We start from the raw sequence: 24,302 nt of genomic DNA on the forward strand, positions 1-24,302 counted from the left end.
CTTACACAGTTTATGCATTAAAACAATAACCAACAATAGCCAAATTATTTTAGCAGTAATCAAATTATGAAAAGTTGCTTGACATAACTGATACAAAAAGTTCACCAATTTGAAACTTGAAACAAACCCACTACCAATCAGGTGACTTCAATTTTGTTAAATTCTTTTCCAAATTACTTTACACAGATAATCAACATCTCATTAACAGTTAAAACTACAACTTTAAAAAAAGCATGCTTACCCAAGTTTGGAGACTAGCTTAAAGGTAAACCTTAAAGCAGGATGTGCCTGGGTGATGCTTCCAGGCTAAGGTTGTCCTAGGGCCCGAGGTCATTGCCAGGGGGGCCCATACTGTAGCTACTGCCCCGCCCACCTCCTTCCTTTCCCAGGTGGGGAAGGGTAAAATCAAAGGTGAGGGGTAAAGGGTGAAATCTCTTCTCCTATGAGAGGGGTTAACAGACATCCTCTTAACTCAAGCAAAGGGAGTGGGAGAAAAGAGTGACCAGGGTTGTAAGGAGGAGTTCCAAACACCTTAAAGATCAATCATAAAACCTCCAGAATCTGCCAAGATATTTTTAGCTGTTCTAACTTTCCCCTGTAACCTCCATGAAGGAGAATTCAGGGGTGTAGAGGGAAGGGAGTAAGTAAGCAACTGCAGTTTTCCCCAATTCTCTAGTGCTGAGAGAACTGACAGAATTGGGCATACACTTCCAAATAGGGCATCTGTCCTTGTCCTCTATGCTGCGGAAGGTGTACCCAGGTCCATGGCCTCAAACTGACCCACTAGACCAAGAGCCTGAGAGCATCAGGCCAAGTATGAGACAACCTCGTAACTGTCTGCCCGAAAAGCACCTCCAAGCCTTGGTGCTTGGAGAGCAACCCCAACTACAGAGCAAGAAAGGGGGTGGGGAGGCTTACATACCTTCCAGTCTTGGCTAGAGAAGAACTTGGGGTTAGGCAGTTTCCCCATGCAGTTTAGCAGTGCTAGGACCCCAAAATCACAACACATGAGTCCTGCCCAAAAGAATTCAACTCAAGCCTTCTTTCAGCCAAAGACAAGGTTTATTAGAACATCATCATATTGGGCAGACTCTTAAGGAGTCCGAACATGAGTGAGCAGTGGCTAGATTTTAAGAATCTAAGCAATGGCTAGATTATAAGAATCTAAGCCTTTTCCGGCACTTTTTCAAGCCCATTTCTCACTTTCAAAAACAATAACCCTCCCACCCCCTGAAAACATCCCCAAGAAAGTGTGACAGACCTGATAAAAATTACATCATGTGTCTCCTGTTCTCCCTTCCCACACTCCCATCCATATCTCTATCTCATATGCACCCAGGTAAAGACAGATTAGCAGAAAAACTATGTGGTCTAGTAGATAGAAAGATGCTTCAAAGTCAATAAGACCTGGTTTCAAATCTTGTCTTTGACATATACAAGCTATGTGACCCCAAGAAATGTTTTTAGACTTCTGTTGATTTGAATTAGTAGAGGGAGTCTCCCCATTGAGAGTTCTCTATACCAATGAAATCATCGGTCAAGTCAAAAAAAAAAAATCCTGGTTATCAAGAAATCCTTCAAAAAAGGAAGAATTCATAAAAGGGGCCCATGAATCCTAGGGGTCTTTCAACAAAAAGTATTACCTTGGAAGGAAGGAAACAAGCATTTATTAAGTAAGATCTGTGTGTCACAAAAATTCTCTCATTTTAGCCTCACAACAACCCCAAGTATTAGAAGGCATTATCATCCCATTTTATAGTTGAGAAAACTGAGTCAGACAGCAGTTAAGTAACTTACCCAGGAACACACAAAAAGTAAGTCACCCTTGCCCAGCTCGGGTCTTCCAGATGCAACACTCTATCCACTATGCCACCTTGGTGGTGACTATGGGCTGATCATATAAATGAAATCTCATATCCTTAATCATCAGCTTAAGGATCCACTTCTTTCTTCCCAAAGCTGACCCAAAGCCTGGAGGCCAGCAAAATGCTGAATTAATGATAACTTTTCTTCATTCTTCACCTCATATGCACCACAATAATACAAGATCTTTCCCTTCTCAGATCTCACATAAAACATCACATCACTCTTATATCTCTGTAAGTTTTTAGTCTTCCTTTTTATATTGCATTGTTACTACCTATTTATGGTATCCTATTTACGGATAGGTCATAGTCCCCTTCCCAGTTTGTGTTCTCTACAATCAAAAAATGTTTTAATCCTTTGGATTAAAGGACCTAGTACAGCCCTTTCGACATAGTAGACGTGTAATAAATGGTAGTTGAATGAATGATCTCTCCATTTCCATGTCTCCCTCTCTCTGTTCTGTCTCTCCAGATTCCTTCCCCTGCATAAGGTTCAGGGGTCAAGGGTCAGATCAGAAGATGGTTCCATGGCAGTTGGGAATTTCTACTCCAGTCAGGGCCAAGGATGGGAGTAGTCCCTCAACTTCAACAGCATTCCCAGATTCTACCACTGCTACTACCCAAAACCCAGAAATTTCACTTGTCCTTCAGCTGCTGATGATAAAATTAGCTAGGTCACAGAGGGAGGGACAGCTTTTAGGTGTGAGACATTAGGTTAGAGAAAAATCAAAGAATATACATTGCCTAGTTTCAGGGTTGATCTTGGCTTGGGACAGGTAGAAACTTGCTGAGGACAAAAGCTCTATCTCTCCCCTTTCTTTCCACTGTCCAGTGATATACAAACTATATGACAATTTACTACCATGCAGTCCGAAATCCTATTCATCTCCTGCTTAGCCCTAGCATTGATGATATTGGGTTTAGTCCAAAAAGAATGGGTTAAGCTGGAAGGGCTATCATCAAAGAAATCAATTTTCAGCAGTCCCTGGATACCTTGTATCAACTCAAATTGCACCATGGTTGACCTAACAGGTCAGGAATAAGCTATGGAGGGAGGAGGCAGGGAAGCAAGCCTTGGGTTTTGCCTCCTTGGGCAGCTCAGCTTTCTCACTACCTGGCCTCTTGCGGCTTGGTACAGATTTCTTAGTCTACAGCTTCCTTAGTCTGCACCTTTCTTACTTTCACAATCAACCAATTGGTGGGACTTTTATGAAACTTGACTTATGTTATTTCTGGAAAAGACAATTCAGTGGAAGCTAGAGAGTCTCAATGGTTGGATGTTTGGAAGGGGTCACGGGTGTAGAGTGGTCAGGCTAGAATGGGACAAATGGAAGGAGGCAGATTGGGGACTGGAACAGAGCCAGTGATATTAGGTCAAATCAGTGTTCTAGTAGGTCAAGAAATTTTGTGCATGGTGGGTGTTATACAAGACATGGACTCTAGGAAGAGCAAAGGAAAAGCCACGAAGTAAAGATTACAAGGATAGAGAATGCTTTCCATTGGATTTTTCTTTAATTCCAATTCAAGTTCCCTGACCCTGTTTCCTCCTTCTGTCCCATTTCCTATTTTTTCTCTCCCTATTCCCATCTCCACTGAGGGCTATGTGGATCCCAGGTGGGAATAGAGCTGGAAAATTCTTTCTAATGATCCCAACTCAACCTCTGCTTCCCCACAGATGAGAAGAAAACCTGGAACCTGATGGCTATAACTATCACTCTTTCCATCATCCTGTCCTTTATGTTGGGGTTGGACTACATTTACATAATTCCTTGAATCAAAAGCTGCTACCTCATCTTTGCCTTTACCAGCTTCCTGACAGGTACCCACCTGCTTCCCTTGCCCCAGACTGTTAATAAAACTGGTTTTGGGTTTACATTGCTGGTCCTGACTAAATCAATCCCTCTTTATCATTGGTACATAGATTTAGTTTCTGGGATGTCTGTTAATTTATCTGTTATTGGATGAATTCTTGAGCAAAAGCATTCTAGGAATTGACTGGACAGTCTTTTCTTTGGTTAAGGTTTAAGTGTGGGGTTCAAGTCCTCCAGGAGAGATTTTTTTTCCTCTTTTTGTCTGGACAGCAGGTACCTGTTTGTTCACAGCAATCATATTGTACTACCAAGAGCTGAGGAAAAGCTTCAACATGTACTACTATGAAATCAAAGTCAACTGGATCTTTCATTCAACTTATATAATTATCTTCTTATATTTAGTCTGTGGTAAGTTTCCCCAGTGCCCTTGAAGGGAGATCAGAGCCAAACTACCTGTGGTTTAGGGGGAGGGGAGTTGGGGAACATAGGAGTATCTTTCACTCCAAATTATTGAAACTCATCTAGATTCAGTTCCAGGTGTAGCTTCCTCAGAGAGTGAGTTGGAATCTGGGACTATGGATAATGTCAATTCCTGGTGAATAGCTCCAAAGAACATCCTTCCCTTTCTCTTCCTCTATTGCCCTTCACACCCCTTCCTTTGTGGCACATATGGACAAGAAAGACATGGCTGTGAGAAGTGTCTTTGAAGGTGAAAAGAATGAAGGCATTTAGAGAACAAAATAGAAAGGATAAAGGTAGCATCAAGGATAGTTATCAAGATAGTACTAAGAGAGGAGACAATGCGAGTGTATAGTATATCACTCTCTCTTATGCCCTTTCTTTCTAGGATGCTCTCCTCTGAAAGTAAACATCCTAAATGCAAAAGAGATATTTCCAATTTCAAAATGGACCTGACCTTAGATATATCGGGCTAATTTAAAATGTGTCACACTCTCCAGGGTTCCTCCTCCTCTTCACTGCTATTATTGATGTCCTAGAATTTACCACCCAAAGGGGCTTAGGATATTTAAGACCATGGGCTCTGTCAACATTGTATAACCTTTGATACCAGGATGGGAAGCAGACTGTGCTCGGGTAAAGAATTTTAACTATGGAGTCAGAGAACCTAAATTCAAATCTTTCTTCTGAGGCTTACTACTTAAGTTCTATAATTTTTGCCAAGTTCCTTAACCTCTCTAGGCCTCATCATGCTGTAGGAAAATAAAATCTGTAAAATTATTGCATTGGACTAGATGACCTCTGAGTTCCTGTCCATCTCTAAAGCCATGTTCCAACTATTTCATCGCTGTGTCTTCCCAGAACACAATCCTGCCACCAGGAAAGAATCTAACTCCCGTTTCCATGCTTTTGCTATCATTACCTGTTTTTCCCTACAATCCTCTCCCCTGACCATTTTTTCCCTAGGGATCCTCTGTCTTTTGAGCCACAGAGAATGCAACAAGAGGCCCCTAGACCATCTAGAAGAGTCTCCCACACAATTTCCATTGAGACAGTCTGAGAGTATCCAAATGCAAACTGATGATAAAGAAATGAAGGGAAATTTTTCTGACAAAATCCACATTGAAAACTTGAGCAAAACAAGTCTGAGTCCTCAAAGAAAATCACAAGCCCGCCAGGTGACCTGGGCCACATAGATTTGGGGACAACTATAGGAGTCTGTATCTTCATGCATGCGCTTATGTCTCTATTGACTCATACGTGTGTAGTCAGGTGTTATAAGTATGTGCCATTTATTGTAGACTAGTACACGCATATCATATATGTCTGACTTGAAGGACTATTTATAGGAGTGCCAGATGATAGTACCAAATACCCCTATGCTTGATAAAGGAGATTTTCCTCCAGACAGTATGTCTGCAATTTCATTAAAAGAAATCAACACATTTCAGTGGCCTGTAGTTTGTCTTTAGAAGGAATCTGAAAGCCATAAAAACCTTACAGCCTTGCTCATGAATTCAACAAACATTTATTCATCATTTGGTGATAAATGAAAGGAAGCATGACATCAAATTCTGGAACTAGAGTTATGAAGAACTGTATTCATTTCCCATCTCTGTCATATGAATTCTTGACCATAGGCAAGTCACTTACTCTCTCACCCTCAGGCAATTTTCTGTGACTAAGAGGTGAGAGAGGTTGGAATCCATGTAAAGAAGAGAGTTCATACATCAACAAAATCACAAGTCCTTGATCTTTTGGTGCATGTGCTTATCTTAGGAAGACAAAACTGAAAAGCAACATAGTCTTTGTCCTCAAGTAGCTTACAGTATAGCAGAAAGGGAAGAGAAATGAACAAAACAACACTACGGTTAGAACATGGACAAATGTATAAGAAAGGCTAAATAGACTGTACTGAGAGATCAAAAGGAGTGATCATTTAGGTAAGAAGATAAGAGAAGATATCACAAGATAAGAGAAGAGAGGGTAACAGCTGAGCTAGTTCTTAGAGGAAGAGAATTTGGTCAAAAAGTAGAGGTGACTGATTTCACCACTTTTAGGTTCATCATGGCTTTTGGGGAGTAAGTGTGTAATTCACAGTATTCCTACCCAATTTCTACCCAATCCAATCTCTGTTGCTAGATTACATCACCTACACACACAAACCCAATAGTAAAAAATATTTAAATAAATCAAGTGAAGAAAACAAACATTTGTTAACTGCCTACTATGTGTCAGTCACTGTTCTAAGCAGCAGGAATGTGAAAAAAGGCAAAAATCCATACTCTCAAAGAACAATCTAATGAAGGAGACAACATACAAATAACCCTGTACAAACAATATATAGACAGGATAAATTAGAGATAATTTCAAAGGGAAGACAGTAAAGAGGACCTAGAAAGGCTTCTGGCAGAAGGTGGGATTTTATCTGGCATTAAAGAGAAACTAAGGGGTAGAGATTAGAGAGGACAGAGTTCCAAGTAAGTGATACAACCAGTGAAAATGCACAGGGTCAGGAGATGGAATGCCTTGTTCAAGGAACAACATGAAGGTCTATATCACTGGATCACAGAATATCTAGAAGGGAGTAAGGTGTAAGAGGGCTGAAAAGGTAGGAAGACCTACTACTGAAAAGGTCAGTCCAGGTAATAAAAGACCCTAAAAGCCAAAAAGCCCTAGAAATTTATTTGAGCTTCTGCTATAACAACCCAAAGTAACAGTTATTGAACAGATGGAGACTGTCTTTATCTTCCTCTGACATGAGTCCCTGACCCAGACCCAACACTAACGATTATTGGCATCCTAACAGACAATCCAGAGCATTTTGAACTCATGGAATGATGTACTGATACAACCTAGTTCTCATATTTAAAATCCAATAGTACATACACATCTAGATCTTCCTAACCTATTGCATACCATCTACTGTGAGCCAGTCAAATAATACCATTGACCAACAGTTGCTCCAGTTGATTTCTGGGGTCTTCCATCAAATGAACATGCTCAAACCATTTGGAAAGCATTGAATTTGATTGTGTGTCTCACTTGGGTACCTTCCTTCTCCAGTCATGTAGGGAGAATACATCAATTTTTCCTTTGATGGCCCTTCTATTACTCTGTCATTGTAGAGTCACAAAAGGAATTCTTCTCTAGAACCATGCTTATGAAGCACCTCAGAGTGCTTGTTTGATGCTCTCTGCCACCACTGGCCTGTATTGGCCTCTCAGCTTGTTCCCAAGAAGCATGGAGTGTCAGGGTGTTCAGGTGTTGAGCCTCAGCTCAAAGTTTAAAATATTCTGCCAATATTTTAAATGTGACAAAATTGGTCCTGGTGGACAATGACACTCCAGAAACACTTGATGGATCTGGGAAAACTAGGGCTATTGTGTTCACTTTCTGACACCAACAACTTCTTTAGGGAGCTCCAATTTAACCACTTATACCTTAAATACGAGTAGTCCTCATTCAATCCATACAGTCTTTGCCCAGGCACAGAGAATGAAGTTACAGTCTAATGGAGGAGACTGCAAATGTCCTTCATAAATGAATGGGACATAAGTTGTCAAGGAGATCTACTATCTAGCAAGACAAAAAACTCTATACTTTCAGTCAGTACTGTGTAGCCCTATAAGTCCAGGTGGTATGAACTTGGGCAAGGTTATAGGACAGATTTGTTCCCCTGGAGCCTGAGGTGACACCAATTTTATGCCCTACATTTTAGGGACTGATTCCAGTATTTGGAGTGAAAGACCAGTCTCTTTGGTCAATTCTTTAGCATTTGGTAGCAAATTCTCTCAAAACATATAGTTATATTAAACATTTCCTCTGTAGTTTTAAAATATGAAAGCAAAACTCAATGTACAACTCATATATTGCAGTGAGTTTTACTAAGAGATATTACACAGGTCAGATCTCAGATGAAAAACAAATACATGGATTGCATCTTCAAGGATTTTGGCGTCAAGGGCACCCTCCGATGTATCTAGGTGAAAAGAATACTCTTCTGTAGCAGTGGAGCTCCTGGTTCTCTCCTAGCCACCAATACACCTGCTGCATGAGTATCAGAGGACAGATTTTCACCAGCAATGTGATATGAGACCAGATTCTTCCTGTTTATGTAAGAGAAAAGTCTCCACTTCTACTGTCACATCTTATCAGTTGTGTTGCTTTTCAATCAGCCATGAAGGTTTAGAAGTGCTAATTAGCTAAGGTCAGCAGGATGGAATTTAGGAATAGACTTTTCTAAATTCATGACTAGTCTTTTGAGGACACATTAATGAATTTCAGAGATCAAAGATGCATGTAGATATTATTTGGGAAGAGTCAATGATCCAGAGATTCTCATAACTAACCAAAGAATGACATATTGATCATATATGACAGTTACTATCTCAAGGTAGATATCAAACTCAGTTTAGGTATTAATAATTATTCTGAAAATGAACTTGGAAGAAGCTACTGTTGACTTAGACTGTGTAATCTTTGGAGGGAGAGAAGAAGTAAAAGTGAAAAAGTCCACTGAAACTGCCTACAAAAGTTATTAAAAAAATTTTCAGCTAAAAAATTATGAAGTTAACCAATAAAATAAACCATTAGTTAATTTGATTTTTTAAAAAGAAGAAAACTGAATTACCAGTATCAAAAATGAAAAGGATGAATGTACCACCAATGAAGATGAAATTAAAGTAATTATTAAGAGCTATTTTGCCCAATTTTATGCCAATAAAACTGACAATCTAAATGAAATGGATGAATATTTTTGTAGTTTTGTTGTTTAGTTGATTAGTCGCTTCTGACTCTTCATGACCCCATTTGGGGTTTTCTTATGAAAGATACTACAGTGGTTTGCCATTTCCTTCTCCAACTCATTTTCCTGACGAGGAAACTGTGGCAAACAGGGATAAGTGACTTGTCCACGGTTACATAGCTAGTTAAGTGACCAGGGTCAGATTTGAATTCGGGTCCTCCTGACTCCAGGCCCAGCGCTCTATCCACTGTGCCACCTTGCTGGATGAATATTTACAAAAATACAAATTGCCCAGATTAACAAAAGAGGAAATAGAATACTTTGAAAAAAAAATCTACCTTAGAAAAATAAATTGAATAAGACAAAAATGAGTTCCCTAAGAAAAAGATGCCCAGAACCAGATGGATTTACAAGTGAATTCTAACAATTAAAGAACAATTAATTCCAAAACTATATATTTTCTTCTATCAGCATTCAGACTCCGTAGTTCTTTCTCATGATGTGGATAGTATTTTCCATCAAGAGTCTTTTGGAATTGTCTGAGATCATTGTATTGCAGAGAAAAGTCAAATCTTTCAAAGTTGGACATGGCACAATGTTGCTACTACAGTGTACAAAGTTTTCCTGGTTTTGCTCATTTTACTCAGCAACAGTTCATGTAAGTCTTTCCCATCTAAATGCAGATTGAAGCATGCCATTNTAAATCTTTCAAAGTTGGACATGGCACAATGTTGCTATTACAGTGTACAAAGTTTTCCTGGTTTTGCTCACTTTACTCAGCAACAGTTCATGTAAGTCTTTCCCATCTAAATGCAGATTGAAGCATGCCATTTTCTCTTTTTTGTTGTTTTCTTTTTTTTCTTTCTCATGATTTTTCCCTTTTGTTCTGATTCTTCTTTCACAACATGGCTAATTTGGGGTGGAGGGAGAGAGAAATAACTCAAATATCACGGAGCCATAGTCAAGATTACACAAGATTTAGTGGCATTCACATTAAAGGAGCAGAACTCTGGGAATATGATATTCCAGAAGGCAAAGGAACTAAGATTACAACCAACCAAGAATAACTCTCAGAAAAACTGAGTGTAATTCTTCAAAGGGAAAATTGGATATTTAATGAAATAGAAGACTTTAAAGCATTTCTGATGAAAAGACCAGAGCTGAATAGAAAATTTAACATTCAAACACAAGATTCAAGAGAAGCAGAAAAATGTAAACATGAAAGAGTAATCATATGGGACTTAATAAACTTTAACTTTATTCATTCCTATATGGGAAGATGATACATGTAACTCCTAAGAACTTTATCATTATTAGGACAGTTAAAAAGCATTTACATAGACAGAGTACATAAATGTGAGTTGATTATGTTGGAAGGATCTCAAAAAGATGAAAGGGTGAGAAAGAGGATGCATTGAGAGAAGGGGGAAGGGAGAAGTAGAATGGGGACATTTTCTCATATAAAAGAGGTGCACAAGTAAGAGCTTTACAATAGGGGGGAAATGTAGGGAGAATCATGGGCAATGCTTAAACATCACTCTCATCATATTTGGTTCAAAGAAGGAAGAATATATAGCTATCCTTTGACATTCATAGGGAATAGGGGAGCAGGATTCCTGTGAATGTGAAAAACTTGGAATAATTCTAGGCCCCATGCCAAACCTTTATTTTTAATATCTGATCATATTAATTTAACACACAAAAAAAAACCAAGTAAAACAGCACATTACACCCATAAAAAGTCACAATTTCTCCATGACAGAGATTGGTATCTTGCACATTATGCAAAGTCTTCACAGACACCAATGTACCTGCAACAACTGCTTCATGTGTTTCCTTCTACAAAAAGTGCAAGATATAATGATCACTGTGGGAGAAAATCACATGACTGAGTTTGAATGGTAGAGAGACAAAGGGGAGGAATTCCCATAGAGAATGTATATCCCATAGTTTTTAGCATGCTGAAACTTCTAACAAAATTTAACTGTTTGTAATAATTTTTGTATGTATACTTATAATAAATTATAAAATCTATTAATAATATACATTATTTATGCCTTTATGACTTACTAAATTATTTTTTAGTTTTCTTTATGTAAGCACATTGTCTTTAATTTTCTACAGTATGCTGTAAATCTCCAGAAGTTCTCATTTAATTATCAATGGCCAATCTATGAACAACCACATCCAGAAATGTGAAACCCACAAATGTTGAGGGATGACTTTATATACACACTCAGTTGTGTATAGAAATGTAACTTACCCAATAGGGAAATAGGAGGGGAAGGGGATAAGAGAAACAAGGGAAGGCTATAATAAAGGGAGGGTGTATTGAGGGAGACAGTGGTTTAGAAGCAAAATAGACTTTTGAGGAACAAGATAAAAAGAGAAAGAGAAAGAAACAGAATAAAATGGGATGGAGGGAAATACACAGTAATTGTAACTGTGAATGTGAATGGGATGATCTTTATCTGTGAAACAGAAACAGATATCAGAATGGATTAGAAACCAAAATCCAACAGTATGTTGTTTACAAGAGACACACTTGAAACAGAAAGACATATAAGTTAAAATAAAGGGCTGATGTAGAACCTACTATGCTTCAACTGAAATAAAAAAGGCAGAGGTAGCAATAATGATCTCAGACAAAGCAAAAGCAAAAATAGACCTAATTAAAACAGATAATCCAGGAAACCATGTTATGCTAAAATAGACAATATGCTAATTGTCTATATGCTAATATAGACGATGAAGTAATTGCTAAAATTTCTACAGCAAGTGGCTCTGGATTTGTACAATGAGTTGAAGATCTCTTTGGCTCAGTATTTGCTCAGTGTCCATCATTGCTCTCCATCTATTCATTGCAAAACTCAATTAGTTCTCCTGAGTGATATGTAGTTGATATCAATAATCTTGATATAGGGCCACCACCATTCTCTGAAGTTGTTTTACAAAGCGAAAAGTTGCTCAGTCTCTCAAAAGCTTTGTATGTGTCAGCTTTCCACTAGTGATATAACAACTTGTGAGTCCTTTGAATGCCAATGTTTCTCTAGAAGACTCCATCTCTTTATTGAAGATCTTGATAATGTACTCTAGCATCATAACATCTTTTTTTTTCCTACCACAGCTCTTCTGAGCTGAAGCTATGGCTGAGTAAACTTTTTCAGCTTTTCCCTCAACTGAAAAAGACACTGAGTATAAGTAGTTGCATTACCTTTTCATCTGAGATTTTCAAATGCAATTCAATATGTAAGTGCAATTCTCACACCTGTGCAAGGATAGAGTAAAGCTTGTAGCATTATTCCTGGTGAAATTATAGGCATGTACTTAAATTGACATTAAATACACTGAGTTTTTTGGTTTGGTCTTAGAATATCCACATGTTCAACAGTGAGCAGTTGAATGGGTCTCCTTGTGAATAAATAAAGAGTAGTTCTTGACTTTTTGATGCCTGCCAAGGCCAACATTTCCTTTTGTAGCTTGCTCTCAAAATCTCCACCTTGGTCAGAATATATCCCAACCAGGAATCTAAAACTGAAGAGTAATTTTCCCACAACACTTTGGGAGCAGTTGATAATTCCTGGCTTCTGGTTGGGTAGACTTATGCATACCTGATAAAATGGTCAGTTACCACTGAGATATAACAAATTTTTATGATCTCTTTTCAGAGAGAGAAAGGTAATACAGACAAGTACCAAAGGCTTACTGACATTCACATTCTAATGCATAGGTTGGTAGTGCTTTTCTATATATACATATGTCACAAGTTGCATACTTTGTAACATTTGAAGCCACTTGGACCAATAAAATCAGTTTATCTTCTGTAAGTCCTTTCTTGATCCATATGTCTAAAGTCATCATATAAGGCATTGATGACTTTTGGGACATAAACTCTGAGTTGTACCATCTGCTTCCTGGTTCCATCAATTATAATCCAATGCAATAGTACATTGCATAGGCCCAGCTTCTTCCACTGTCTCAGCAATAAGGTGCCTCTGCTGACTAGAACCTAGAATTTTTAGGATCACTTCCTTGCTTTTTGACGTATATCATGTATTTATTAGTCCTTCATCAGTCATCTTTTCTTGTTGCCAGTCAAGGAAGATTGGTTCAATAAAACAATATTTATATATGTGATTTGTATGTTGTTGTGTGGAAGTCTCAAACTCAACTTTAATTCCACTTGATTATAGTCTAGCTCCTTCGATATCATGCAAAGGTTTCACAATTTCTCCTGGTATCACTACAGCTCCAGTATCAGATGGCATTTTGGACAAGACATCTGCATCCTCATTAGTCTTCCCAGACCTAGAATGTATGCTGAAATCATAGTTGGCCAGTGCTGCTACCCATCTCTGGCAAGTAGCTTCCAACTTGGCACTGATCAAAATATGCCAACCAATTGTTGTCATTCCTAGAATTACAATCTTTGAGTTTTTCAGTGGCAGCCCATCTCAAAGCCCAGATTTTAAAATTGTGGAAGGGGCAAGGAATATCACTTTCAGTCAAGCTTCTGCTATAAATGCAACTGACTTCCAACGACCATCACTTTCTCGTTAGAGGAAAGCTCCCAAACCTTCCAAAATGGCATCTATGTGCAAAACAAAAGGCTTTCTTCAGTCTGCATAAGCCAACATCAGGGCATAGGTAGCAATTATTAAGTCTTTGAAGATTTTTTTTCACATTTTTCTGTCCATGAATCTCTAAAAGGCTTTGTAGGTTTTAAGACAATTTTTTCTTTCCTGCCTTTCTGCCTCTGTCTCTTCAATGATATGTTCATGAGAGAGTTCATTCAATGATTTAGCAATAGCAGCATCTTTCTTAATAAATTTTTGATAATAAACATGAAATTCCAGAGAAGTTCTTCAGATTCCATGAGGGTGGTCAATTCATACGTGCTTCTATCTTCTCTGGACCAGCATTAACACTTTTTCAGGATACACATGACCTACAGTATAGCAGTTCTACAAATCTGTGTTCGTCCATTTGCAGCTTCAGACTAGCTTCCTTTAACCAATCCAACAGTTTTATCAGTCTCTCTTCATGTTCATATAATGTCTTGCCAAATACAATTACATCATCATAGTACACTGATATTCCAGGTGATTCATATTGCCAATTACATTGTCCATCAGTCATTGGAAAGTAGCAGATACTCCTGAGATTCCTTGAGGCATATGCTCACATGGTTAAAAATCTACCTGAGCAGATGACAGCAGTCTTCTCTTTGTCTTCCTCCACCATAGGAATCTGATGTTATCCATACACAAGTTATCCATACACTGACTGACTAACACCATCCAAGTTATAGTGTATTGGTCCACATTAGCTCCTTTGTTAGAAGTCTAGTAGTCTACACATTTGTATTTTTGCATTCTTTGGTACCATCACTATGGGTAAGACCTACTAGGTTCTACTTACAGGGTATGGGCCCTGGGAAACCACCACCCCCAAACCCCCCTCCCACCCCACCCCCCTGCCAACTCTCCTTGAGTTTTCTTTTTGTCCCACATGGTGAAGTCTCTGGTGTTCACCTGAGACATCATCCCAGTAATCCTCTCAACTGGCCTTTCTTTGTGGCTACTTACATTGTGGCCTAAACCCAATCTCCCAATTCTATTACCTCCTGATCACCCTGGCCACTTCCCACCCTTAATCCTATCTAGACTTCATTCTCCATACCTAAACTCCATTCTCCATTGGCCACATGGTCCAGGTCCCAGTCATTCTATTACCTCACAGTTACCTCATCTTACTGGCCACTCCCACCCAGATCCTCCCAAGACCCCTCCTCAGAGTCACCTCAGACTATTTGGCCACTCCTAAGATCCCTCCCACAGCCTTTCTATATATAAGATCCATTTTGGCCTCCATTAAGGTGCTCAGATTCTTAAAATCTGGCCAATTGCGCAGACTCACTAGGAATCTCATTCACCCCAATCAGTGTTCTAATAAACCTTGTCTTTGGCTGAAAGAAGGCTTGGGTCAAATTCATTCAGACAGGAGCTGTGTGTCACTATCTCAGGGTCCCAGCACCCCTAAACCTCAACACTATGATGTCATTAATTATATTTCTTTAAGATATTTACTGAGTTGTTCTACCATAAAGGAATCATCTTATATCTTTCTCTAAGTAGTTAGGAATCAGTGAGCTGGATTCTGTGGGTTGCATCCCACATCCCATTCATGCAGTGAGAGCATACCTGTCCTCTTCCTAGGCTTCTACTTCAACCAATCCTTCCATACTTCTGGTCCTGGAGAATCACCAAAATATCAAATACCACACGTTCTAATCCAAAATCAGTGATCCTGTGATGTTCACTGGCACCTCTTGTCTCTATCTTCTTGAAAGCCTAAGCACATTTGGCATGAATGGTCAAAACATACAGGTACTGAATCCCAACTTGTTGCTTGCAGTATTCTGCTAGAATCTTGGAAAGACTAGAATTAATAACAATTACTGCTAACACTCTAATGAGTACTGAAGGATCTAGACATATGTAGCCACAATTCTCTACTTTCCTGTCAACACCAATAATTTCCTTGATAAATCTCAAGTTTATCTTGATATATCTTAGGTATGGGTAGTCTTTATCTTTCATTACACCAAGTCCAAATGCTATTATAGGTTTTACAGATGTTTTTCTTTAGTATCTATCATAAAAAGATTTGAAAATGATAGCAACTTGACTATCCACAAGATTGTTAGTCCACATTCTCAGTCTTTATCATCACCTCTGCACAAAATCCTATGGGTACAAGTAGAATCCAACCTCTAGTTTCCAAAGCTAGATCAGAAGATTTCAACTCCTGCATAACCTTGGCTGCATTCTCTTTGCCAGTATACTCAACATAAATAAGGTCATCTAATCCATATAGAACCAAAAGGGGGTCTATTACTCTCATGATGACCTGATAAAGGTTTTCTTATGTCAGACATTCATGCTTTTTAGTCTTCCAGTGCCCCCCCCACTTCTCCAAGAATATTTTTATCCACAGTTCCCTCTCTTATCTGAGAGAGCCAAACTCAAGAAGAGGGTATCAAATCAACTGAGAGTGACTGTCCCTCTCCCCTAAGTTTAGGACTACTTTTTCTCACTTTTGGCTTTATCAGTAACAGCTCCTATGCCTGCCTGCAGGTGATAACACGGGATGCATGTGTCATGTAGCAAGCCTTTTCTTAATCACTATAGTCTAATTTTAACTGATTACCTCTCAGTACCTCACCTGTCTGCATCAACACCATCAGGTCTTGTTCCAGCCTGAAGAGGAACTCAGAAGACTTTTCACCTTTAACTGCACAGTATTAGATGCAAAATTAGCATAGACTTCTATTGATTCAACTCCCCCTTAAATATCTTGACTAACATTCGTAATTTAGTGGATCAGTTGACATCTAGCTGTGTAACAAAGAGGTTATTCATTGCCACAAAGATATTCTTCTTACGCTTTCAGTCACTCTCATCACTTTCTGTGACTCTGTAGGTGTTTTAGGTTCACTGTTACCTAACCAAATCTAAGCTTCCCAACGCTGTTCTCTTGTGGGAAAAGATTCTTGTCAAGAGAATTATTAGTTATTAATAATAACAGCATTTATATAGCACTTTAAGATTTGCAAAGTTTTTATGTATGTTAACTCATTTGATCCTCACAACAACTCTGTGAGTTAGGTGCTATTATTTTCCCATTTTATAGATGAGGAAACCGAAACAGGTAAGTTAAGTGCCTTGTCCAGCATCACACAGTTAGTAAGTGTCCGAGGGAGGATTGTAATGCAGGTCTTGCTGATTCAAAGTCCTATGCTCTATCCATCGCAAATTTTGGGTCTATGGTATCTGTCTACCATCATGGGTAAGGCCTCAACCGTATTTACAAAAGAAGCGTCCTTTCTAGATTTGATTGTCTTTTAATCTTTCTATAGGAAAGCCTTTACTAAGGCCTTAATAAAACACCTACCTTTTTAAGCAATTCATCCTCCTCAGAGGAGAACAATTATAATGTCCCAAGGAATAATGTCCTACTATCACCTCCTCAGGTACTTCTCCACAACCAAAATTCTTGAGTAGTACTAGAAAAATTTCCTGAGTGTCTTCTGTAATATGTCACATATTAGTGACCTTCCTTGTAGGCTTTTCTAAGCCTTTCATATTTCAGTACAGTATCTTTAAAATGAGCTTATTCTTAAAGTCTGGACCTACTCCTGATATTGGGAGACCTCTATAACTTTCCAGCAAGAGATATGTAACAATACAATTTAGGTTTCTCAACTCTCATATTTTTAAAAGATTGTTTATGTGTGACATCACTAATACCCCAAAATGTTAATTTCATAATAAAGATGTACAATATTACCACAAACAAAATTCTTTGCAATTAATATACTAAGCATAAACAAATATCAAACCAAAAGGAAATAATTAAATCAACCTTAAGACAAATATAGACAGATAAAATTGTAACTTTTCCCCAAGGTGGGTGTCTCTTAAGTTCAGAAGAGTCCCTAGTTATAGTCTTTCATGGAAAAAGTCTTAGGTGGCAAATTCTACTGATGGGTTCTTAGGGTTTTTTTTTCCCTGGAGGGCTATTTCAGAGACTGTTCTCCCTTCAAGGGTTGCAAATTGCTATATTTGAAAATTAAGGTAAACTGAGAGACAATGGTCTAAGTATGATCAATGCATTAGTTAAGCTAGCAATAACCAATAAATTGGGTCAATGGCCTCTCTCAATGACCAAAGACCCCGAAGCAGGGCTCATCAACCTTAACATAGTTTCTAGGAATACACAGTTTGGTAGGTAGGGAAGACAATGTAATTGGTTATAGAGTAGACAACATTATGGGCGTAAGAACAACATGCCTGGGTAAAAGAGCTCAGAATGATGACTGGCAAAATCAGTATGATTGGCTACAGAGCTGAAGCATGAGGGTTCAATATGATTGGTTGGAAATTGGGAGTAAGGGATTAGCAACAATCCTTTCTTTCCCTCCTGTGACTAAGAAATGTTCATTGTTTGAGTCTACCTTCAAGGTTAGAGGGAATGGACTAGACTCCTTTGGATAACAAACTGGATATCCTCGAAAGATAACTTGGTGGTGTAAATATACTTGACCAAACTCCCTGGTGTCTACCTGCATCCCTCAAGGATAACAGATTTCCTTGAAGCAAGACTAGAACGCTGAGCAGAAGAACTGGATTTCAAAACTTAACTTATTACAGGACAGCCAAATGTCTGAACTAAGAGAAAAAGAATCTTAAGACTCAAACTGTTACAGGACAAAATCAATTAACTGTAAGTAAGGTTGATTTTTAGAAAAGACACAAAATCAATCTGATTATTTCATCATGAAACAGTAACAAATTTTTAATGGAGCAACATCTAGCAAATGCTTATGAATACAGCAGTGATTCAAAATTTGCTTATAAACACATGGCAAATTTCAGCAATAAACATATTGCAAAACATTTTCATGGTAGCATCAAGTACGATATGAAGCCAAACTAGTCCACATAAGTTCTTTCCACCACCAAAAAAATATTAAGAATAAACATGGCTTCCCTGAAATATTCCTAGGTGTCAAAGTAACAAAAGTTTATCTCAGCCCAAACTACCAAAATAAAAAAAAGCTGAAAAGGAAGAAAATTGCATTTAATAACAGAGCCACTAAAAAAGAAAAAAAGCAAAACTATTGTAAACACCAGCCCACAACAAAGAAATGGTTTCCAAAGTTGATTTTAAAGACTAGGATGAAAAACATTCCTGCTGGGAAAGTGAGTAGGAGTCAGACCTCCAAAAATTACCCATTAAAAAAATTTCTGTCATTCATAAATGGAAAACCTGAAGCAGGAAGCATTCAAATTTAAAATGCAAGGTCAGAAACATTAAAGGTGCCCAGAACAGTAAAAACCTCTTAAGAGCCTGCTGCTAGGGCCGAGACTCAGACTGAGGCACTAGCTTTCAGAAAAAGACAATAAGAAAGCCTGGGTCAGAGGCCAGTGCAACTTCAGAATCACCACTAAAATCTCAATGCTTAAAAAAAAATTAAGAAAATGTATTGCAAAAGAAGCAACAAAGAAATAGAGCATAATTAATCCTGGACAAGCCCTCACATGTAACACAAATGGGACCATGTAACACAGAGTTTTAGATAGATCTGGAATGCCTCAACTATACATGTATATGTATAGGGCAGACTGGATTTCCATCTTCATGGATAGTAGAATGATGGCCATGCCTGGGAGATCACTCCTTTGATCTCCTATATTTAAGAGAGGTATTGGGCTAGAATTGCATCTATTACACAACAGATATTTACAGTCTAGGAATATTGGGGGAGGGAAGTTATTAGGGTTTCAGGATAAAAGCTAATTTCCTTGGTTGCTCCAGGAAAAAAACAGCCCCAAACCTGGAGGATAGCAGATTAATTGTGGCCAGTTAGCTCTCCTCCCACCAAAAGCTGATCAAATGAAAAACTGTCATGGATGAAGTGTGTAAACATGTCAAAGCAAACTGTAAAAGTCATCAGGAAAACCACACAGATTCGTTTACGTGCTACAATAGATGAGTCAAGGAGATCTGCTACCTAGAAGCAAGATGAAATTTCAACTCAAACAAGAAGACAATGCTCTCAGTCAAGTCTACTCATACATAGCAATATCAGGCATTGAGAATCAAGGTCCTCGTTGGAGTACTGGATTCTTCCCACACAGCTATGATTCCACAGGCCTCTCATTCCCCATTCAAAATCTAACTCTTATCTTTTTCCTTCTTCACTTCCAGAAGTCTCTAAGAAACAGGAGTCATGTCTTATTCACAGGGCTTTCCTTCTGGGGAATGCCAAACCCACCTTGTAGATACTGTTTTCCAGTCTCTGACCCAATCCATCTGTATGACTCTGGAAAAGATTAACCTCAGTGCTCCTAGACAACTCACTAAGACTACAAGTTACAGAGAAGGTGATTCTCTACCTCAGTAGAGAAAGTTTAGCTCCCTATACCAATAAAATCCCAGGTAGTTTGTGTTCTTGGGTTTATCACTCGGCTGCTGAGTTCAGTTCTTTCTGATTCTGGCTCATCTTTTCTTTTTTACTAAGCTATGTTTCAATTTTATAATCAGTGTCAGTTTTGATGATTGTTGTTTTGTAATACAGTTTGAGATACGGTAATTCTATGGTCCCTTCATTCTCACTTTTAAAAAATTACTTCCTTTGAGATTCTAAAACTTTTGTTCCTCTAAATGAATTTGGTTATTATTTTGTCCAGTTTTATAAATAAGCTTTTTAGTAGTTTCTCTTATATAGCACTAAATGAATTTTCAAAAATGTAGGGACTGCCATCATTTGTATTATATTGGCACAAACTGTGAACAATAACTATCCCTCCAATTTTCTTATGCAAAATAAAAATATTTTTTTATTTCTCTAAAGAGTATTCCACATTTATTTTTATGTAACTTTTAAGTGTTTCTTGATATATTGACTTCAAGATATTTTATGCATTTTGTTGTTGTTTTGAATGGAATTTCTTTTTCTCTCATTACTTCCTATTTTTTAATTGATATATAGAACTACTGATGATTTTATAGATTTATCTTGTATCCTGTTATAGGCTCTTGAGCAACCATTTCAATATACACTCAGACTAGCAGGTCATGATGAAGTTTCTCTAATGCCATTGTTCTCAGGCCCCAATCTAGTGTGTTCCTCCAACTTCATCTAAACAATTGATAGCTCCTCAATATTAATTAACCAGTTAACACAACCTAGCTTTTACAAAGGGATATTTGCAGGAAAAAAATATAGCAAAAACAAACATATCAATATATTCCTTCCTCCCCCCCTACCTAGAACCAGATTCTGTCCTTGGTCCATTGGACAGTGGGCTCAAACTTAAATTGATTGCTACAAAGTAATCCCCCAGCAAGGTCAATTCTTGGTACGGCATGACTGACAGAAGTCACTACCTTGATTAGAAAACATAGTGTTGGGGCAGCTAGGTGGTGCAGTAGATAGCGCTCTGGCCTTGAAGTCAGGAGAACCTGGGTTCAAATCTGGTCTCAGACGCTTGACACTTCATAGCTGTCTGACCCTGGGCAAGACTCACAGAAAAGAAAACATAGTGTCTCCATTTCTAGGTCTATACCCTTTTGGCCTGAGTCAAACACATCACACCTCAGGGCTGGCTCCTTACTGCACACAGCTGCTAGAGCCAGTAGCAGATTTTGCTATGGGCTCCAGCTGCTGAACCTATGGTGCTTTCCTAACCTTTCAAAGCTCACTAGGTCTTAATCTTATTCATTGTCTCTATAATACTCATCTAATAAAATCAGGAAAAGAATAAATATGACAAGGACAGATGAAAACTATGCATTCACAACCACATAGCACTCCAGATGAAAAGATAAGGCAGCCTCAGAAGCACCTGTTATTTCCACTGCTACCACCTCTTCCTTCCACCCCAGGTATAACAGCATTTCTTCTGCCTTCTCACTTGAAAGCCCCCAGGGGAGAAAAAAGAGATTTCATCTGTTCATGCCTTTCATATACACACTCTAAGCCAGCTCACCAGTCAATTAAAAGATAGAAAGTGGAAAGGAAAGAGTCAGTATATCTATGTCTGCTCTGAACTGCAGAAAGAATCCCTCCATCATGCATTTCTGGAATCAGGCTCACTGAGGCTCTATGTAGGTTGCTACAAGGCAGAGAATATAATGTTTGACTGAAGGTATTAAGAAATCTATTACTGAAGGTCAGACACAACAAAACTGTGAAACCAACCACAGCTTTGGGAGGGAAATTAAAACAGAGCCCATCAGCCCATTTCTTTAGGTTGTGGAGTAGAGTTTGAGATGCTCTAAAAATATTGAGAGAAGTACTACTTGAATTTATGTAGGAATAGAAATTGTCTCTTTTCCCCTTCTTTTTCTCTACTCACAAATATTTTGAGAGTTGAGGAAGAAAAGTTTTATTTGTTTTACAGTTCTGGAGAGTTCATTATTGTTTGTAGACCAGGAATGGTAGAATGAGGTTATCACTACTGTGTAATTACTACGATAGCCATCATTTGGGGACAGAAAAAAGATTTCAAAGGTTCAAGTTTGTCCATAACATAAATCAGTCTCCAAACTCTACTTTAAATGAATGAATTTAAAACATAGGTGAAACTCTCCCAAGAGTGCTGAGAAGTTCTATTTGACATCTTCCATGAAACTTTCTAATTGTGATTGGGTAGTTCAGGACTAATATTAATTGATTTAAATAATTAACAGTCTATTTTATCCTACCTTCCCAAGAGCATTCTTAACTAAAACTCTAAGGTAAAAGGAATTTGAAATAGCTCAGTCAATTCAAGTAGAAACATTTTGATGAAAGAAAGGTATTATATTCAACCTCCTAAAGAGAACAGAAATTCCTAAATTCAAGTTACTACAAGTGCATGGAGAATTGAGAATGACCAGAATTTTCTCTACAATTCAAATGAAATATTGAGTACTGAGTTTTAGCCACTTGAACAAGGAGAAGTGTTGGAGTAATCTTGTATGTATTCAACTTGTGGGTTGAGAATTTACCAGTCTTCTTGGATAAAGTCCTAGAATGGAAGCCAAAAAGCCTGTCTGCTAATCCAGCTATGCCCAATTTAGTCTGTGGCCTTGGGCAAGTCACTTACCTAGGTCACTCTACTACTGGTTTCTTCCAGCAACAAAATTTAGGTATGCAGGAAAAAAATATTACATGACAGGGATACTATCAGGCAGTTGGAAAATTGATGTAGAAATGCAAGGTGATAGCAACAAAATGAATTCAAATTACAGTGGTTGCGTCTATGAGATCCTGAAAGCTAAAGGTATTTATCATGCCTGAATATACGAGATTCATAGTGATAAACAGCCTATGTCATTTGTTTCCCTCCTAGGACCTAGCATAGCACTTTGCACATCGTACAAACTTAACAAACACTTCTTGAAAGAACAAGGTAAATTCTACAGAATCCAAGTGATATAAGTATATTTTGTTGTGTATGCTATATTATAGTGTGAGTCATATTAAAATATTCTATATTAACAGCATATGCAAAAAGCATATCTGCTAAATTCTAGTCTCTAAGTATAGTAAATTTTTACTTTCTTTCCATTTTAATAGGAAAATATATGAATTTCCAGTTCAACATATAATTACACGCATATCTCTAAAATCTAGTTGCAACATTCACTTTCATTTGTTTTGTGATTGTTGTCTTTTCCATCTGCATTATTGTAGTCATTGTGTATATTGTTTTCTCGGCTCCTCAGATCAGGTTTTAATTGGGAAAGGGAAGAGGAGTATGACATTACATGAAGGAGGACAAAGCCCCTAATTCAGAGTGGAGGCAGGAAAATGCTTAGAAGGATGAAGAATTGTGGGGGAAAAGGGCAAGGATGCAAAGGCAAATTTCATGTTCTTCAAATTTTTGCCTTTTCAAGGTATTTGTTTTTACTGGCTATTTTACCATAGAAATGATGGATACTAACTATATCAATTTCACGTCTAGGTCCTAGAGATTGAGAATGTTCAGCAGTATGGTATAGTAAGAACATGGGTGGGAGCAGCTAGGTGGCACAGTGGATACAGCACTGGTCCTGGATTCAGGAGGACCTGAGTCCAAATCTGGCCTCAGACACATAACACTTACTAGCTGTGTGACCCTGGGCAAGTCACTTAAACCCATTGCCTAGCCAAAAAAAAAAAAAAAGAACATGGAACTTTTAGTGAGGTGATGGGGATTTATGTTCCACAAGAGTTTGCAATTTCCCTTTCTGGTGTTATTTCCAAGCTGGAGGAAAAGGAAGAACAATGGGTCCAGTATCTATAATGAGCTAAGGTGAAAGAGATCTTAAAGGATACAGACCCAGGTGAGTGAGAGAAAAACCACAAACATGGTAGAGAGAGAGTATCCCTTGGTGCCGAAAACACTTGCCTAGGATCCAAAAAAGGCCCTATTTGTACAAAAATACTTCTAGTAGCCCTTTTTGTGGTGGCCAAAAATTGGAAATTGAGGGGACATCCATCAATTGGGGGATGGCTGAACAAGTTGTGGTATATAATTGTAATGGAATGTTATTGTGGTATGAGAAATAGCGAGCAGAATAATTTCAGAAACCACTCTTACCCAGTGATTTTGATTATCTTTTCCTCTTTCTCTGCAGCTTCTCCTGATTCTCTCAATCTCTATGATCCTATCTTCTCCTAACTCCATCATTTCTCTCCCTTCCTCATCACTGCCAACATCATCCATGCTGTCTATCCACTGACTAACTTCCCACCTCCTAGAATGTATCCTTCTCCTTCAGGCTAGTCATATTTCAGGAAGGACATTAATATTCTGGAAAGCATCCAACTGAGGCATTATAGAATCATAGATTTAAAGCCAGAAAGAATCTTAGGCACTA

General features: G+C 38.2%; 2 protein-coding genes across 3 annotated transcripts in view; one reads left to right on the forward strand and one right to left on the reverse strand.

Annotated features, from left to right (window-relative positions):
* LOC114023076 (olfactory receptor 8D4) overlaps positions 1–24,302 on the reverse strand; it is a 103,603-nt gene that overhangs the window by 28,938 nt on the left and 50,363 nt on the right. The gene's annotated exons all lie outside the window — the stretch shown is intronic.
* TMEM225 (transmembrane protein 225) lies at positions 2,729–5,331 on the forward strand. Its single transcript, XM_027835527.1, is given in 4 exon segments — positions 2,729–2,897; positions 3,541–3,684; positions 3,947–4,084; positions 5,102–5,331. Coding segments are annotated over 4 exon segments (681 nt in total).

Source organism: Vombatus ursinus, unplaced genomic scaffold, assembly GCF_900497805.2.
Source record: "Vombatus ursinus unplaced genomic scaffold, bare-nosed wombat genome assembly UNPS02014816.1, whole genome shotgun sequence".
Classification (NCBI taxonomy): domain Eukaryota; kingdom Metazoa; phylum Chordata; class Mammalia; order Diprotodontia; family Vombatidae; genus Vombatus; species Vombatus ursinus.